The 20,000-nt window shown below is 44.5% G+C and overlaps 1 protein-coding gene across 1 annotated transcript in view; it reads left to right on the top strand.

The window, feature by feature from the left end:
* Window positions 1-20,000, top strand: part of si:dkey-283b15.2 (neuronal pentraxin-1) — a 26,196-nt gene that overhangs the window by 3,017 nt on the left and 3,179 nt on the right. The window contains exons 2-3 of the mRNA XM_063199916.1: window positions 5,831-6,530; window positions 19,048-19,573. Coding sequence (XP_063055986.1) covers window positions 5,831-6,530; window positions 19,048-19,573 — 1,226 coding nt within the window. The remainder of the gene's footprint in view (window positions 1-5,830; window positions 6,531-19,047; window positions 19,574-20,000) is intronic.

Raw genomic sequence — 20,000 nt, 5'->3', positions numbered from 1 at the left:
ATACTTAAGTTGTGTTATTTTGGGACAACTTATAGTATACTTAAATACACTTGAAATATAATTAAGTAGAGCTTAATCACATTTTAAGTTGACTTTTTTGTACTAAAATTAAACTTTGTACAAGTGTACTTAATATACTAAAAATATATTTAACTTTTAGTACATTATAAGTATACTAACCAAGTCACATTAAAATGTGTTTAATGTGAACTTTAGCATGCGGATAAGTGCATTTTAAGTACATTAGAAATCTATTTCAATGTCATGAGAAAGTACTTTATAGTATACTGCAGAAGTACATACTGAAGTTGTGTTATTTTGGGACAACTTATAGTATACTTAAATACACTTGAAATATAATTAAGTAGAGCTTAATCACATTTTAAGTTGACTTTTTTGTACTAAAATCAAACTTTGTACAAGTGTACTTAATATACTAAAATCATACTTAACTTAAGTACATTTCAAACATACTTGCTAATTCACTTTAAAATATGTTTATTTTGTACTTTAGCATGCAGTTTAGTGTATTTTAAGTATACTACAAATCTATTTCAAGGTCTTTAAGTACATTTTAAGTGTATTGACTCTAAATGTATTTTAAGTATACTACAAGTAGATTTTACTTTAAGCACATTTCAAATATATTTATTTTAAGTACACTTGAAATATATTTCAAAAGTATATGAAAAAAACATTAATGTAATCTCGAATTGCTCATTTCCATTGTACATTGTCTTGTTCACAACCATCAGCCATTCACATGAACCTTCCTTTCACCTTCACTTCAGACAACAACCACTGCCTCAACCAGGATTTGAACCCACAACTCACTGAACCACAGACCTGCACTCTAACCACTAGACCACAACTACCTGTTCTTCAACAGGCACAATTACGTTCTTGAAGTAATAGTCTTGAGTAGTACACTTTAAGTATACTTTTATATATTTAATAATAATACTTAGAAATCATTGGTGGTGGTGTGTTTTTATCGAATTAAAGACACTTTTACATGTTTAATTTGTGCACCAAAAAGTACACTTAAAGTGCACTTAATACACTAATAACACAACTTAAGTACAGACTTCAGTATTGTGCTTAAAAGTGTAATAGGTAAGGCCTTACATGCCTTTTTAAGATCTGTTTGTGCTCTTCAATATGGTGTTTTTACCATGAAAATACATTAACAAAATGGAAGGTGGAAGGTTATTTAATGTTACAAAGCATAATGAATAAATAAGCCTAGGTTAAAATACACTAAAATGATGGTTAAAAAAAGTACCCAGGTGAAACAAAATGTACTTAATATACTTAATAAGTATGTATTTTTGTATTTAAAATATACTTCAAAAGTGTGTATTTAAAGAATGTTATTTTGGGACAACTTATAGTATACTTAAATACACTTGAAGTATGATTAAGTAGAGCTTTAACACATTTTAAGCTGACGTTTTGGTACTAAAATCAATCTTTGCAGAAGTGTACTTAATATGCTAAAATCATACTTAACTGTAAGTACATTTTAAATATACTTACTAATTCACTTTAAAAGATGTTTAATGTGTACTTTAACATGTGGTTAAGTGTAACTATTTGAAGTATGCTACAAATCTAATTCAAGGTCATAAGAAAGCACTTTATAGCATGCTGCAGAAGTACATACTTAAGTTGTGTTATTTTGGGACAACTTATAGTATACTTAAATACACTTGAAATATAATTAAGTAGAGCTTTAACACATTTTAAGTTGACTTTTTGGTACTAAAATCAAACTTTGTACAAGTGTACTTAATATACTAAAATCATACTTAACTTAAAGTACGTTTCAAATATTCTTTCTAATACCAAACTTTAGCACATTACTTTAAAAATACAACTACACTTAAATTACAATACACTAATAGTATATTTTTTAATACCACACTTTAGCACATTACTTTAGAAATACAAATAAACTTAAAATACACTTAAAATGCAATACACTAATAGTATATTTTCTAATACCACACTTTAGCACATTACTTTCAAAATACAAATACACTTAAATACAATACACTAATAGTGTATTTTATAATACTATACTTTAACACATTACTTTTAAAATACAAATGTACTTAAAATTGAATATACTAATAGTATATTTAACAGTACCACACTTAAGCACATTACTTTAAAAATACAAATGTACTTACAATACATTTAAATACAATACACTAATAGTGTATTTTATAATACTACACTTAAGTACATAACTTTTAAAATACAAAGATACTTAAAATACACTTAAAATATAATACACTAATAGTATACTTTCTAATGCTACACTTTAGCACATTACTTTTAAAATACAAATGTACTTAAAATACATTTAAATAGAATATACTAATAGTATATATCATAATACTACACTGAAGTACATGACTTTTAAAATACAAAGATACTTAAAATACACTTAAAATATAATACACTAACAGTATACTGTATAATGCTACACTTTAACACATTACTTTTAAAATACAAATGTACTTAAATTAGACTTAAAATACAATATACTAATAGCATATTTGACAATACTACACTTTAGCACATTACTTTTAAAATACAAATGTACTTACAATACATTTAAATACAATACACTAATAGTGTATTTTATAATACTACACTTAAGTACATAACTTTTAAAATATAAAGATATTTTAAATACACTTAACATATAATACACTAATAGTACACTGTATAATGCTACACTTTAGCACATTACTTTTAAAATACAAATGTACTTAAAATAGACTTAAAATACAATATACTAATAGTATATTTGACAATACTACACTTAAGCACATTACTTTTAAAATACAAATGTACTTACAATACATTTAAATACAATACACTAATAGTGTATTTTATAATACTACACTTAAGTATATAACTTTTAAAATACAAAGATACTTAAAATACACTTAAAGTGTAATACACTAATAGTATACTTTATAATGCTACACTTTAGCACATTACTTTTAAAATACAAATATACTTGAAATACACTTAAAATATAATACACTAATAGTATATTTGACAATACTACACTTAGCACATTACTTTTAAAATACAAATATACTTAAAATACATTTAAAATACAATACACTAACAGTATATTTTATAAAACTATATTTAAGTACATAACTTTAATAATACAAATTATTTTAAAATATATTTAAAATACACTAAACTATAAGTATATTTTTAAATACCATACTTAAGTACTGTACTTGATAAATAGAGTGTACTTAAAATATACTTTCAGAAAATTAAATATATTTAAAGTACACTTAAGTACACATTTTTTTGACCTGGGTGAAATAACAGTAATTCATTGAATGCTAACTGAAACATTAGAGACTAGCAACATGCTACCATGCCATGTCCCAAGAGCTATAAAATGGCCATAAGATGCAACACAGTGTGACAGTGCAGGCAGGTGTTCAAATAGGTCCAGGTAGACCCATGAATTGAAAAAAACACTCCCTGATTTTCAACTTGTTTTATTCGCCCAATAATATTTCGGGCTGAGCGCCCTTTCTCTGACATGTCCTGTAATGGCAATTGAACCCATAGGTGGTAGACATACCCTAGGTAGGGCATTCACCTTTGACCCCAATGGCAAACAGTACAGAACAGTTTAGGGCCAGCCTGACCCATGACCTCATTGCCATATCACAGGCAAATCCCATCTCACCGGCTAGACAAGTGTTTTGGTTAGCGTCCCCTTAATTAATCAGCAACACACATAGCCTACATGCAAGTTACAAGGCCAACAGTTGGTGGTGAACACACAGTGCTGAGTGGGTCGGGTTGATTTGTCTGTGTGGCAGCTCTCTCGTCTGATGAGAGTAATCTCCATGTCAGCCACAGGATGTCCTTAAGACCACACTAGACGCTGGCACTGTGCCACTGTCACTCACTGCCACCGCCGGCCGGCCGGCCGCCCACTTACTGTCCCACTGTGACAACAGCAGGGGAATATAGTGTCCCCAAACCCAACCAGACCAGTCGAAGCCACCAACACAGCCATGTGACTGGCACACTTTGTGGCTAATTAAGTCTTCCACACAGAAGCATCTAGTGCTGATTTAAGTTTAAAGCTGTGCACGGTCTATTAGTAAGAGAGCTCAAAGAGCTGGAGGTTCAAACCCTTAGCAGGGTTTTACAAAATGTAAATTTGAATTTTAAACTGTAAACTAGATAAATGAAAGTAATGGCGAAGATAGCTTTTTCAGATTATAATCGACACAAGGGGGCGATAGCGTGATGGGTTTGGTTTACATGAGTTCAATGATCTCAAGTGGGGCAGGCAGGCAGGCAGAGAACATGGCATTGTGGTTTGATTACAGAGCAAGGTATGAAATGAGACTGCGGGGCCCCTGTGTGCATGTGTGTGGTGTACCCAAAACATTACAGAAGTGGAAGTAAAAGTAGTGGACATAGAGCCAGGTATCATATAACCTGATATGATGCAACACATGCAATTGTTGAATTCTAAATGCTAAAGTTGAGGTTCTCGTGCTTGATGATTGCACATGTAGGCCTACATGTCTGTAGATTTTCCTCTGGTAAACGTCCCGCTCCTTTAGCAATGAATCCCCTGTAAGCCAATTGCGGCGCCGCTCTAAGAGGGATTGTAGGCCCTGTCGGGAGAGTTTAGTGGCCGCTGCTACTATACACTATACGTTGGAGTCGAGCAGACAGGATCAGATTTACACCGTAGTGGTGTAAGTAAGTAAGCCCTGGGGTTGTTTAGCAGCCAAACAACCACAAGTGTGCCAGGCCAACACACAGACACGCATGCACACACATGCGAGCACTATTATAGACATTTACGAAAACACATGCATACAGCACCACAACTTATCAGCATTTGACTTGGTTGGTTTATTGATTTATTACTTGGCATAGACTAGTGAGTAGACAGTCCTAACCATAAATGAATGGTAGCCTACCTCAGAAAAAGACAGGTCAAAACCGAAATGCATTAGGTTAATACATACTAAATATTAATACTAAACTGTCTCGATTCTTATTATCCACGGTTACATGCACGATTATTATTTTGGTAGCAGTTAGTGCTAAATCAATCAGAAGGTCTATAGGCAGTCTAACCAGAACTAGCAGACAGGAGATGCTGTGGGAGCATGAAACGCATTGATAGGAGTTGAGTTAGTGGGCTTGCATGGTTATGAGGTGGAGTTAGCGGGCATGGTAATAAGGTAAATAGGTCATGTAGCCCTCTGATGCTGTGACCCTGATCTACAAGCACTGTGGTGCGGCTACAATATGTCTACACGATGCTGAGAAGATGTCTGTCTGTGTGTGTGTTTCCTCACAGGAAGGAAGAGGAAATCCTCACAGAACCAACAATCCAGGACACTATCACCCCACCTGCCTACTGAACTGAACTTCACCCTGCCAGCCTTTTGCACGCCTACAGGATTTTCCAACAAGTGCCTCAGGCTTGTCGATGGGAGGAAGACTTATTGTATTGGAGGAGTAATGTAGAGGTGGCAAAGAGACAGCCACTTTTTGCTTTATCAGGTCATTCAAGACACTCAAAATCACCCACACAGTTATTGAGTTCCATAGACTACCTATTGCCTGCTATCTACAAGGGAAACACTCACACTCAGGAAGGAAGCAATCACAGGCACCCGATAACCAGCAGCTGTTGCTGCCACACACACACACACACCCTTCGTGCCAACACCAGCCAACAGCACCAGCACAAAATGCTGAGACACACCTTTCTCCCCTTGGTGGCGTTACTCTGCTGTAGAGCCAGCTACTCCAGTGGAGCAGGGTATGAGCACACCTCTGGTTTACCCCAGCAGCGCTTCATCTGCACCCCCATCCCCTTAGACGCTGACCCTGGCTGCTTCCCCGCAGGCGTTGGGCCTTTGGGGGCACCTGGGCCTGGGGGGAGCGGGCCGCATGCTGCAGGACCAAGCAGCAGCAGCAGCAGTGGTGGTGGTGGTGGTGGAGATGGAGCTGGTGGAGCTGGCACCAGTGGCAGCAGCTGGTGGGGGCTGCCCGAGGAGGCCAAGGCCACCATCCTGCACCTGCGGGAGAGCCTGGTGCAGCAGAAAGAGACCATCCTGGACCAGCGCGACAAGATCCGGGAGCTGACGGCCAAGCTGGCCCTATGCGAGGGCTTTGGCCGGGGCATGGGCACCGCCGGGCATAGCGGCCAGCCGATGGGGCCCGAGCCGCACCTCACACACCATACGCACCACCCCCGCCACCGCCACCACCCCCACCACTCCGGGCACATCGTCTACCCTGACAACGGGCACCACGGCGACCCCGAGGCTCTGTACCCGGCCATGGGGCTCAGGGGGCACCATAAGACGTCAGCGCTCGGCGAGAAGCATCCTGGCGAGATGTCACCTCCGTCCTCATCCTCCTCATCTTCATCGTCTCCAGAGGAACTGGAGAGGATGCTGCACATGCTGAAGGAGAGGCTGGACAGCTTGCAGGTAAGAATGCACTGCACCAGACCGGGTCAGAGGTCAGGGGTCAGGGGTTGGTGGTTGAATTAGAGGTTAAAGGGCGCAATCCGGCCCTACTGTGGCATCAACGTAGCCTGATTATCATCGACGTTCAAATCTCTTCGAGACTTGGTCTGACCAAGAGCATAACAATTAACATTTCCCAAACGGTATGGTTGACCTGCCTCCCTTGGTTTGCTTATGGTTGTTTGCTTACCGACAAAGTATTTTCGGGAACTCAGAAAGTTATTGCATTGTTCTTGACCTGACTAGTTGCAACGCTGAAAGTGTTGCGTCACTAGGAGGGCACAACGTGGCTAGCATCAATGGTAGGGCACTTGACCGGGGTTCGATTCCGGCCCGGGTCCCTTTGCCGTCCTGTCCTCGTCTCTCTCTCCCAACTCAATTCCTGTCTCTCCTCCACTATCATGTCATGTGAAAATGAATAAAGGTTTAAAAAGCCTCAGAGAATAAGTTAAAAAGGGGTGCAATCAGATTCAAGTCAGTTCAATGTTCTTCTTGGAGCTACACATACAGTACATAGTATCACAGAGAATGACTTGACTAAAAGGCAAAAGTCTATTATTTAACTCGGATATCTCCACAAATGTTTGAGTGTTGCTGTACGGGAGAGCAGAATTTAATTTCAGACAACCAGTAAACCTCCATTAGCCACTGGCAAGTGAAGTAACACATTCATTAGATCTATTCCACAGAAAAAAAAGATTATCTTGTGTCTGAGATCCCATTTTCATATTTTAACAGCGTCAGCATATAATGAGAGAAACACCAGGAGCTGACCACTGGGCAATCCCACAAGTTTTGTCAAATCCTCTTCTCTATGTGGGGTTCCTTCAAGTCTGATCCAATTGTCGCTTTCACTTCAGTGAGTTGTTGAGCTGCTGTGAAATGAGTTTGAACAGAAACAGTAGGTGGTGCCAACCTGCCTTGGGGTCTAGCCTTCCCTGTGCATTGCAAAAGGCAAGGGCAAATGGAATCAAGGAAGAGTCATTGCTGGATTGGCCATAAGGCATAGGCCTACAGGGCATTTGCCCGGTGGACTGTTGATGATCTTGGCTTGGCCCTCCTCTCAATGCAGCTACAACTAAACTCTCCAGGTTAGATTTAAACATTCATTTTGGCTGTTGTAGTCAAAATAGCTCGTAATAGAGGACTAAAAATGTTCTCGCTTCATTGTCTCTCTCAATGCCTGGCGGACCGGTCTTGGCTGAAATTGCCCGGTCCGATTTTTGGGCCCACCCCAGCCCTGGGAAGAAACATAGGCGATGATACACAGAATCACTTTTTGAGCAAAGTTCAAAATCATGTTGAGCAATAACATGATTGGCTCTTATTTTCTAGCATCAAAAGTTTTCTACCGCTGATCTAAGTTCTCTTGATAAAAGTGTTTTAGTCATAAATAGTCCAACCAAAATCTTATCCTGTCATCGACCAGACGCATTGCTCAAAAAGTTGCCTGGTGCATCATCACCACAGCCCCGTACCTCCAGTTGCACAATGTAATTATCATTGAATAGGTAACAACTATACACTACCATGACACAGGGCCTTTAGTAACGCACAACGACTTGGTCATTGCCATTCTGGTAACAGCATAACACCGTGTCTTAATGGGTTAAGAGAGCTAGGAGAAAGAATATCTATACTCTTTTTCCATTCTACTTCACAGCCCAGTGTGGGTTGGCCAGTGGTGCACAGATGGCAGTGACAGCGGGAGGCCGTGCCGTGTGGTGACATCACAGGGCATTAGGGTGATCTCTCCTGACACACTACAAGCAGGGCAGGCACTGAGCAGCACCAAAGCAGGATTCACCTGGAGAGAGAGAGAGAGAGAGAGAGAGAGAGAGAGAGAGAGAGAGAGAGAGAGAGAGAGAGAGAGAGAGAGAGAGAGGAAAGAGGGCAAGAGAGAGAGAGAGAGAGAGGAAAGAGGGCAAGAGAGAGGGAGAAATGACAGAGGACCAGATACAGACATAGGCCTACCCCCGTAGTCAGTGACAGTCACAGAGGCCGAGACAGTCACTGACCCAGACACAGTTAGAGACAGAGACAGGGACAGGACAGGGACAGGGACAGGGACAGGGACAGTGACAGATAGAAATAAATAGAGCAGTTGTAACTGCATAATGGCATGTTAGGAGAGGTGAGTGACGTTTTAGAAGCAGCACACAGGGTGCAACTACAGTTAATGCCACTATTGTTTGGATTAAATTATTCTGTTTTTGTTTTTAGTGGATTGTATAAAGACCATTGCATATTCATTGCTGTGCATTAAGTACTAATTACTAATTCATTTATTGACATTAACTGTGGCTGTACCACCTGACGTCTGAGACAACAAAAAAAACGTCATTGACCCAGGCCAGGTGCATTGGTCTGAAAGAAAAATGTCATGTGGACCAAGCACAGATATTGCAGTATTCCATAAGATTGTTGAATCCCAGGCTTTAATCTTTTCTTGTCCATCATGTCTATCTCAATGGTCGTCATTAGGGCTGTAACGATATTGTATCGAATCGAGAAATCGCGATACACAGAGTCACGATACTGTATCGCAATACAAGGAGCCAATATCGTGATATGGCCTTTCAAAGTTTTGTTACCCATCAGTCCAAAAAAGCAACCACATGATATGAAGTAATCGTGCTTCCAAGCTTCAAATCATCATCATTATTATATTTAAACTTTTTAAAATTACTACTATAGCCTCTTGTAACCTCTACCAATAAACTCTCATAGTTTTAATTCAGAATTTTATTTTATAATGTGAAATAGTGGGGTGTATCGAACCGTAGGTCATAAATCATGATACGAAGCAAATCATGAGTTGGACGTATCGTTACAGCCCTACTCCTCATGTTTGAGGGATACTTTTAGAGCCAGAGGGAAAGGGCAAAGCCAAAGCACTTGGCATCAGCTTCAGGCCAATTGTATGTAAGGTGACTTTGTACGCTACAGTGTTTTCTCACAGCGGGACACACGTCATTCATTCTAAGAACTGGGTGGGTTGTAATCCCTGATCTCCTATCTTCCTTAAGGAGTGCCAATGAACTCTATCAGGGCAGAAATCCTTCACTTCTTAGACCCTTGTAGCCCAAAGGTTGCAGTTTCGACTCCCGCCCCCCCAGGTTGGTGGGGGGAGTAATTAACCAGTGCTCTCCCCCATCCTCCTCCATGACTGAGGTACCCTGAGCATGATACCGTCCCGCGGCACTGCTCCACAGGGGCGCCATTGGGAGCTGCCCCCTTGCATGGGTGCCATAAATGCCATTTCGTTGTGTGCAGTGTGCAGTGAACACTTGTGTACTGTGGAGTGCTGTGTCACAATGACAATGGGAGTTGAACTTTCCCAGTTGGGCTTTCACTTTCAGGAAGTTCTGGAATGTTATTTGTCTACTTTACAGATACGGTAGTCTGTTTTTATATTACCTGATTGATAATTGATTAGTTTATCATGATTATTTTATCACATGGATCCTTCAAACTAGTCCTTACCATTTCATAGCCTACATGAGAGAAGGCTATTTGTTTGTAAATATGGAGATTATTGAATGACTCAGATTACACTGTTGATGCTATCTCAAGGAGAGTTTGGGCCTGTTTGTGCTAACTCTCCCCCCCCCACTGAAGATGTGGCACCCCCAAAGTGCCACTGGCCCTAGCAAGACAAAGGACACTTTTGGTGTGGGGGGTTGCCGTATATAAGCTCACCTCAGAAATTCCTCTGGGAGTCTCATCAAACCTCTGAATGGGGCTCCAACCTCTGTCTTTCTCTCCCTCTCTCCCTCTCTCTCTCTCTCTCTCTCTCTCTGTCTATCTTGGGTAAACTGTATTTGATTTCACTGTATCCTATGTAACCTACAGTAGCGTTGAGTTAAATGTAATGTTACCTTGCAGTTGATAATTAAATTGTCATATAACTTTCATTCATTTGCATCTCCTCATCTGTATCATGCCATTTGCCTTTCCTGTGTCTTAAGTTAAGTTAACACTGCTTCTGTTTCAAATGCCCACTCCTTTCCGTCGTTGGTTAGGAATAAAGTGGAGGGAAAAGTTATTTTATACTTTTACAGTGGTGCGCCCGACGTGATCCCTGAATGCGCAAAAATTTGGAGTCAGATTAACGAAAAACAATTCTGCATCGGGACGTGTGAACAAATCTGAGGGTTGGTGAGTAGGAATCTAACTTATTTCAAGTACATTGGCAAAGTGTTACAATCTCACCAGCAAATTCAGAAAGTTCAGCTATCCTTCCCATGCAGAATGGACAAACATTTGGGCAGAAGTAAACTTCTGAACGCAGTGAAATGCAATTTGGCTGATACATTAGAGAAACTGGCTACCAAACGCATTACGGTAGAATCTAAGGAGGAAGATATATATCATTACTGGTTGTTTTATGGCATGCGTAAGACAAAAGCAAAGCAACGCAAATATTCTGAAGGCATTATGCATATACTGTATGAGAAGCAGCAGAAAGTGATTGAAGAACAAAATCAGACAATTGAACGGCTGAATGATTTCCTTGCAACTGTTGTGAACAATATGGAACTGTTAAATGGGAAAATGAATCGTGAGCGCACCGATGCCGCTGGCACATCTGCCCGCGCGCCATGTGAAGCCGATACAAAAGCTGTGGTTAGCGACGCCTCTCTAGAAGAACGCAGTGTGGCTGCTCTCCGATGCCTTGCAAGGTCGAGCAAACAAAGGCCCAAAAAGAAGCGCTCTAGGCGAAAAGTAAGCGGTCACAGAAAATGTTGTAAATCCTGCAACAAAGCAGTAGCCTGGTGAACCAGCGCCACCCGCTGGACGGCAAAATGTTTTGTCTACGGGTGGGTCTGGCCTTGCATAATGATTCAATGAAGCCAGAATGCCAAGAATCTGGCAAACCAATTACAACGCAAAGATGTGTTTTGAATCAAAGTGGGCAGGGTTTTGAGGGAAGGTTGTTCTCATCAACAATCTTCGGATGTATTATGGATCGAGGCCAGACTAAATTAGACATCCACATTTAGTCTGGTTTATCAGGCTAACAAAGCAGGACATGACGCGCAAAAATGTTGGCAACTTGGACTCGGCCATCCTCCGCCATACTTTCTCAAGCGTCGCGCATCACTCGAGACTGATAATGATCAAAGCAGCTCGTGTGACTCGCCGACCTTCGAAAGATATCGCGCAGGACCCCCGCCGCCACCTCCAAGAAGGAAAAAATCCACAAATGTTCACGACATGCCTATGATTTTCAGACCGTTGCTCCACTATGCGTATGATGGATGATTTGTGTATTTCTCCCAGCATGTACAGTATTCGCACAGGTTTTACCAGATGTGTTCACGCCATCTTAAGAGTTAATTTCGAAGTGAGATGCCCACGGATCAGCGCAATGAAACGCCGACAAAGTCATAACGCAGCGGTGTGGTAAGAAGACACGTTTGCTTGCTAATGAGCATAGATTTCTCATAGCCATGTAATGCATTACTGTGTCCCCACCGCGTGGCTTTAGTAAATTGCGCACGGGGCATTTTCACGTTTTAAAAGTTATCACCTTGGCTGTTTGCTGTTATATTCCCATAAATAACGAGAGGCACAACTTACTTTGCGTGATATCAACTGAACATTTATTTCCTGTAATCCCAATAACCCCTGCGCCACCTATGGTGGCCTTTCAGTGTCAAACGTGAGCCAACGCGAAACTCAATGACAAGCAGGTATACTGCAACATTGTGAACACAACATTTCCCCCCCTCTCCCTAAAACTCAGACATGAAAAGTGGCAACAAAGTCTTCAAAGTGCCCAGGGCGTGTACGGGCCCTGACCGGGCGTGGCTCAGGAGCAAGGGGCTCCGGCAGTGAGGCTGAAGGAGAAGCCAGGCCCCGGGCAGCTGGTGGCACCGCTGCGGCAGGCAGTGCAGCGGCCGGATCTGGCACCGGAGGGGGTGCAGGCAGTGCAGCGGCCAGATCTGGCACTGGAGGGGCGGGCTCAGTTGTTGGGTTGATCTGCTCCATTGGCTCAGCAGCTGAGTTTCTCTGCGCCCCTGTCAGGTGAGGTCTCGGCACCGCCCCTGTCAGGTGAGGTCTCGGCACCACCCCTGTCAGGTGAGGTTGGTGGAGAGGGGAAGGCACCCTGCGCAGGCAGCTGGCGTGCCAACGGGAACCATCCATCAGCTGGAAAGAAGCCGGACCAAGCCGTCGAGCGACTTGGCATGGGGCCGACCAGAAGGATGACAGCTTGTTGGCTCTGTGGGGCCGGCGGGCTCTGACCCAGTCTGAAACTTGGATAGTAGGCCACTTGGTCCTGTGCTTTTTGTCAAACCTCTGCTTCATGGAATGCTGTTGTCTCTTGACGTGGGCTTTGACTGCTGCTGGGCCTGGCCGTGGAGCTGTGGCCATTGGCGGACGGAGTCTCGACAGAGGTAGCACCAGTTCCCTCTTCAGCATAAGTGCGGCAGGGGAGACCCCAGTCGTAGAGTGGATAGTTGCTCTGTAGTGGAGGAGGGTCTGAGACAGTGCTGCCTTGAGCGAATATCCCTCTGCCATGTGAGCACGCAGTCCATTTTTCAGGGATCGATTGAATCGTTCCACCCCGCCGTTGGCCTGGGGGTGGTAGATGGAGGTACGGATGTGAGTGACACCGTTGTTGGCGAGGAACGTAGTAAATTCTGAGGACAGAAACTGGGGCCCGTTGTCTGTGGTGATTGCGCGTGGCAGGCCCCAGCGGGAAAACAGTTGGTTGAGGAAGTCAATCACAGCTGCAGAGGTAACTGTACCCATGGGAGCCACCTCAGGCCACTTGGAATGCAGGTCATAGACAACCACGAGGAACCTCTGGTGGTGTGGCACGTTTGGCAGTTCCCCACAGATATCCAGCTGTAAGTGGTCCCATGGTGCAGATGGCCAGTCTATTGGCTGTAGTGGAGTTGGAGTGGGTAGCCCAGTCTTCCCGCTGGTGAGGCACGCATTGCAGTCGCGGGTGAGTTCCTCCAGTGCCCGGTCAATGGCAGGCCACCACACGGTTTCCCGGCACCTTTGCTTGATCTTGACAACGCCGAGGTGTCCCTGATGTGCCATCTGCAAGACACACTCTCTGAGGGATGCTGGAATGACAGCACGGACGCCACGGGCAATGCAGGCTTCACCCCAGCATGACAGTTCGTTCTTTACTCGATGGTACGGCTCCAGTTCCGGTGGGAAATGGGCAGGCCACCCATGTCTGATGTAGTCGCGCAGTCTGCTGAAGGTGGGCTCTGCTGCCGAGGCGGACTCCAGATCCTGGAGGGAAACTGTGTCTTTCAGGGGAGAGTGGACCAGGTGTAAAATCTCCTCCTCGTCCTCTGTGAAGACAGCAGAGCAGTGGACGGTGTCCTGTTCATCCGCTGGGGAGGGAGCCGGACAGTGGGTGGTGACCGGGCGGGACAGGAAATCTGCTACTACGTTGGACTTGCCGGGCATGAATTGTAGTTGGAAATCGTACTGCTGCAGGCGGTCTGACCACCTGTGGAGGCGGAGGGGCCTGTGTCCCCCTCCCGAGGCTGACATCAGGGTTGTGAGGGCCTGGTGGTCTGTACGTAGGGTAAAGGATCGTCCGTACAGGTACAAATGCCATCGTTCACACGCCCAGATGCAGGCAAGTGCTTCTCTTTCACCCACTGAGTATTTCTGTTCAGTGGGGCTTAGTGCACGGGAGGCGAAGGCTACGGGCTTCTCAACGCCATCCTGAAACTGTGACAGGACGGCGCCCAGGGCGACAGCAGATGCATCACAGGTGACTACTGTAGGGCACTCGAGTTGGAAGTGTGCCAGGACCGGGGAGGTGGTGAGGAGCTGCTTTAGGTCGTCGAATGCTGCCTGGCAGTCCGGGGTCCAGATCCAGGGGGCATCATGCTTGAGAAGCATTCTCAGTGGGGCTGTGACAGTGGAGTACTGTGGCAGGAACCGCATGTAATAAGCAGTCATCCCCAAGAATGAAGCCAGTTGTGAGGCTGTTGTTGGGGCGGGCACTGCACTGATGGCTGCGACATTGGACTGGAGAGGAGAAATGCCCTCTGCGGACACACGGAATCCGACAAAGTCGATGGCAGGTGCGGCGAACACACACTTCTCTGTGTTGAGGGTTACATGGTGGCGGCTGAGGGAGGCGAAAACACGCTCCAGGCGAGCATTGTGTGTGTCAGTATCCGGTCCATGTACAACTATGTCGTCTAGGAAGGCCACAGTACCGGGGCAGCTGGCTAGGATTGTGGACATAATTTTCTGGAAGCAACTGGGCGCTGAACTGAGCCCAAAGGCCATTCTTGTGTAACGGTACAGGCCGGTGTGAGTGATGTAGAGGGATTTGCAGATAGCCCTGGCGTAAGTCGAGCTTAGAAAAGACCTTCGAGCCATAGAAGTGGGTGGTGAGTTCTTCTGTTGTCGGAAGGGGGTACTTGTCAGGTACCACTGCCTTGTTGACCTGCCGAAGGTCGACGCAGACTCTCAGGCCACCTGACTTCTTTTTGGCGATGACGAGGTTGGACACCCATGGGGAGGCATCGATGGGTTCTATGATGCCCTCACCCTGGAGGCGGGTGAGCTCCTGTGTAACGCCTTCCCGAAGTGCCAGGGGAATACGCCGGAGGGGCTGGACCACAGGAGGCACACTGTGATCCAGGAGTGGTTTGTGAGTGAATGCGGTGAGGCACCCAAGGCCGACGAACAGTTCAGGCCGGCGTTGTTGCCATGGTGATGTCACTTGTAGTATCTGTGTTCCGCTGTTGTCATGTAGAGTAAAGCCCAGGCTGAGGAAGAGGTCGAGGCCCATGATGTTCTCGCCATGGCGCGTGATGTGGAATGGGAAGCGGTTCACAGACACAGAGGCATAGCGAACTGGGAGGTAGAGTAGACCGACAACATCAATTTTGCTACGGCCGTAGCCACACAGGGCAGTGGATGGGGACAACAGTTGTCTGTTTGGGAAGAGCAGTTTACATGTGTCAACATTCAGCAGTGACACTTTGGCCCCTGTGTCAAGGAGAAGAGGAACACAGCAGCCATCCAGGTATGTGGGGCACCTGGAGAATGTCACTGGATGAGGGCCTACTGTGCGCACTGGAACCACGGGGTCATGTGACTGTCCAGGATAGTCGGCCGGAGCTGACCGGCAGCATTTAGCAAAATGGTTAGGTTTCTGACACCGTCTGCATGTTTGGCCCCTAGCAGGACAGTCCTGGGCCCTTGTGGCATGGCGGTTGGAGCCACAATTTCCACAGCGTCTCTGTGGTCGTGTTTGTTGGGGGCGGGCGACCTGCACTGCAGCAGGCTGGAGTGGGTTTTCTACCTGCACAGGCTGCACTGACTGACCTAACAGGGCTGTGGACTTGTTATCCATGACGTTGGTTTGGGGCTTGCCTTCAGCTATTTTTGCCGCACATGAAGTTGCTGTCTCTATTTGCAAGGCGAGTGTCAGTGCATCTTCCAATTTTAGTGTGTCATCTTTGAGTAGTAACTCCTCTTGGACTCTGGGATACGAAGTTTTCTCAATGAGCTGGTCTCGTATGAGTTCGTCTCGCATGGTTCCAAAATTACAGTGCTGCGCTAAGGCTTTTAAATCAGTTACAAATTGCCTAGCAGACTCACCAGGGCGTTGACTTCTCTGTCTGAATTCCAGCCGACGGAAAAGTGTGTTCCGTGACTTTTTAAAATGTCCATCCAGTGCCGTGATAGTAGCAGCGTACGTGTCAAGAGTGCCATCCAAGCTATTGAAGATTCTGTTCCCCTCCGCTCCCAGCAAGTGCAGAAGAATGGCGCGCTTCCTCGCGCTCGACGCGGTGTCTAAACCAGTCGCTAAAAGATACTGTTCGAAAGATTTTTTCCACTGGCTCCACGGAATAATGGGTTCTCCAGGGAGGGGAAGAAAACTGTCTGGAGGCGGCAGATTAAAAACGGCAGTATCAGCCATCCTCGTCGCCAATGTTATATTCCCATAAATAACGAGAGGCACAACTTACTTTGCGTGATATCAACTGAACATTTATTTCCTGTAATCCCAATAACCCCTGCGCCACCTATGGTGGCCTTTCAGTGTCAAACGTGAGCCAACGCGAAACTCAATGACAAGCAGGTATACTGCAACATTGTGAACACAACATTTACCTCGCCACCTTCAAGAAATTATTCACAATGCCTGTTATATTCATACTGCACATGTGAAAGTTGAAAGGTTATATAATATGTCTTAGCTGTTGTGTGTGCTTACAAAGCCATAGACAGGCTGTTTGCAGGTTGGAACCGTTTAAGCTCGTCTAAAAGGCCGTCCTTCTTTGCATATACTTACTAGAGCAGTAGACTTTATGTTGTGCTTGCTCGTTAGTTGTGTGCATCGGATAGCTGTTTGAAGACTAGAGCTGTTTATGTGTGAAACCGCAAAGGCCGTGCTTTTAGTATTATTACCTACAACCAAATATTGTGTGGAAGAATATTTACCTGATTATGTGTCCTAACTAAAAGTTATCTATTTGAGGTTGCAAATGAGCTGGTGCCATTATGTAAGTAGCAAGGCTGCAAAGTACAGTCAAAGTCTACAATTAGGGAAAATGTGAAGCCCTGCCCTGTAGCCTGCCCTGAGCAAAAAAAAGGCCTGAGGCAAAGAAGCATTAATAAAATGGCCTCAGTTAGCAACAAGTGAGATAACACTCATAGGACACACTACTGTTCATTTCTTCTCTGACAATAATGTAAACACCAATGTGATGCTAAATATGTGAATATATTCTGTAACAGACCAGAAGACTGGTTAGCTGGGATGAAATTACAAGTGTAATGTATTTTAACTGTTTCAATGAAAACCTCTGATGCAGCTGTTTCAAGCCACATGCCGTGTCAGTCAGTCAATCATTCTGTATGCAAATGCCTAAACTCTGAAAAGACTGATAAGATAAGAAGACTGCCAGAATTCGACACCCCTCCATGATAAAGGATGCCTGCTGTGACGGACCCCTCATGAGAAAACCTTTAGTCACTCGTAGCCACACAGAGACACTGATGTCAGTTTACATTCATCAGTGCCCTGTGTGAAACAGTACCAGGTTCCACCAGCCATCAACATTATCATCTCCAGTCATCCATTGTTTTGTGATTCAATGCGATTTTGACATATCTCATTGTATCAAAGGGTCAACTGTAAATATGGAGATTATTGAATGACTCAGATTACACTGTTGATGCTATCTCAAGGAGAGTTTGGGCCTGTTTGTGCTAACTCTCCCCCCCCCCACTGAAGATGTGGCACCCCCAAAGTGCCACTGGCCCTAGCAAGACAAAGGACACTTTTGGGGTGGGGGGTTGCCGTATATAAGCTCACCTCAGAAATTCCTCTGGGAGTCTCATCAAACCTCTGAATGGGGCTCCAACCTCTGTCTTTCTCTCCCTCTCTCCCTCTCTCTTTCTCTCTCTCTCTCTCTGTCTATCTTGGGTAAACTGTATTTGATTTCACTGTATCCTATGTAACCTACAGTAGCGTTGAGTTAAATGTAATGTTACCTTGCAGTTGATAATTAAATTGTCATATAACTTTCATTCATTTGAATCTCCTCATCTGTATCATGCCATTTGCCTTTCCTGTGTCTTAAGTCAAGTTAACACTGCTTCTGTTTCAAATGCCCACTCCTTTCCGTCGTTGGTTAGGAATAAAGTGGAGGGAAAAGTTATTTTATACTTTTACATTTTCATGACCCACTCCGGAACCCTGGCTTGAGGCTCCAAGAGCGTTCCTGTCTTGCCTGATAGCAAGTGGCACACACAACCATTTGTTGTCTCTCCAAATGTCTTGATCCAGAATGATGTAGCCTGATTGAGCCTGATTAACTTGGCGTATGTAGTGAGGGCTGGATAATGAATTGATCATATTTAATCAATAATTTCCTAAATGACTTTCTAGAAAAAAAGGTCTCTGTTGCATTGACAGGGGCAAGCATGGTGCAAATAACACACTGTAAATTAGTGTTTCTCAACAGGGGCGGTTCAGCCCCCAGGGGGCGTTGGAGAGCCTTAGGGGGGCGTTGAGAAGGATACAGTTGAGAGATGGCGGTGCTTAGTTGTCATTGGGGGCATTAGTCCATTTGGGGGCATTGGCAGGCTTATGATGAAGTGATGAACCACTGCTGTAAATGCAGTTACAGTGGCAGTTGCAGTGTTCATTCAGCACTTAGAGAGTCCATTTTAACACCCATTCTGGTGTTCCTTCTTCGTAAGTGTTGAATTTTACCTGAAACATTTACTGTGCACCAGTATCTGAGATATGTATGTAGGTGTCTTGAACAATATATTTCACTCCAGTTGCTTTCAAATGTTCTACTTATGGAGAAAGAAATCCTTATAATAATGAATATCTATATGCTGTACTGCTAATTTTCTGATCCATATCCCCCACACTTAGCTTCAGTTTTGTGAGGTGGCAGGGTGGAGGGGATATAGAGCATGACATACTAAAATGTGACGATTTTTTTTTTGGCAGATCCATAACACCTCCATGAGCTACTCCACCTCTCTCAAGGACCTCCTGGAGCGAAAGATCACGGCCCTCGAGGAACAGCTCGGCCATCAAACCACCTCAACCGGCAGAGACCGCGACAGTGGATATCCCAACAGCAGTCACTATGACGACGACGATGATGATGATGACCGAGATGATGATGATGACCGAGATGATGATGAGGACGAGGATGACGAGACCGATGATGATGATGACGATGATGACGATGATGATGACGATGACGATGACAATGATGATGACGATGACGATGACGTGTCCGATGACCTCGGACACTATGACGCACACCGCTCCGACAGGAGTCACAACGACGGGCGCGACAGCGAAGACGATGATGACAGGGAGGATGAGGATGGCAACGAGATGGACGGGTTTCTTCACCCAAGGTTGTCCCACCACGCTCATCGTCACAGGGGTAACGGAGGAGGAGGCCACAACAACAAGCTGGATGCTGTTCTGAACCACCTGCAGAACAGACTTACAGACGCAGGTGAGATATGGGTACCGGCATAGACTGATACTGTTACACATGCAGACAGGGGTGAGACGGACAGACGGACAGACAGACAGACTTACAGACGCAGGTGAGATTTGGGTACCGGGACCGTTACCATAGACTGATACTGTTACACATACAGACAGAGATGAGACGGACAGACGGACAGACGGACAGACTTACAGACGCAGGTGAGATATGGGTACCGGCATAGACAGATAGGCCTACTGTTACACATATGGTACGGACAGAGGTGAGAGGGACAGACGGACAGACTTACAGACGCAGGTGAGATATGGGTACCGGCATAAACTGATACTGTTACACATACAGACAGAGGTGAACCAGACAGACTTACAGACGCAGGTGAGATATGGGTACCGGCATAAACTGACACATACAGTTGACCTACACACTTTAC

This window comes from Engraulis encrasicolus, chromosome 5, assembly GCF_034702125.1.
Source record: "Engraulis encrasicolus isolate BLACKSEA-1 chromosome 5, IST_EnEncr_1.0, whole genome shotgun sequence".
Classification (NCBI taxonomy): domain Eukaryota; kingdom Metazoa; phylum Chordata; class Actinopteri; order Clupeiformes; family Engraulidae; genus Engraulis; species Engraulis encrasicolus.
Note: the sequence above shows the minus strand (reverse complement) of the source record. Positions and strands in the feature narration are given on the sequence as shown.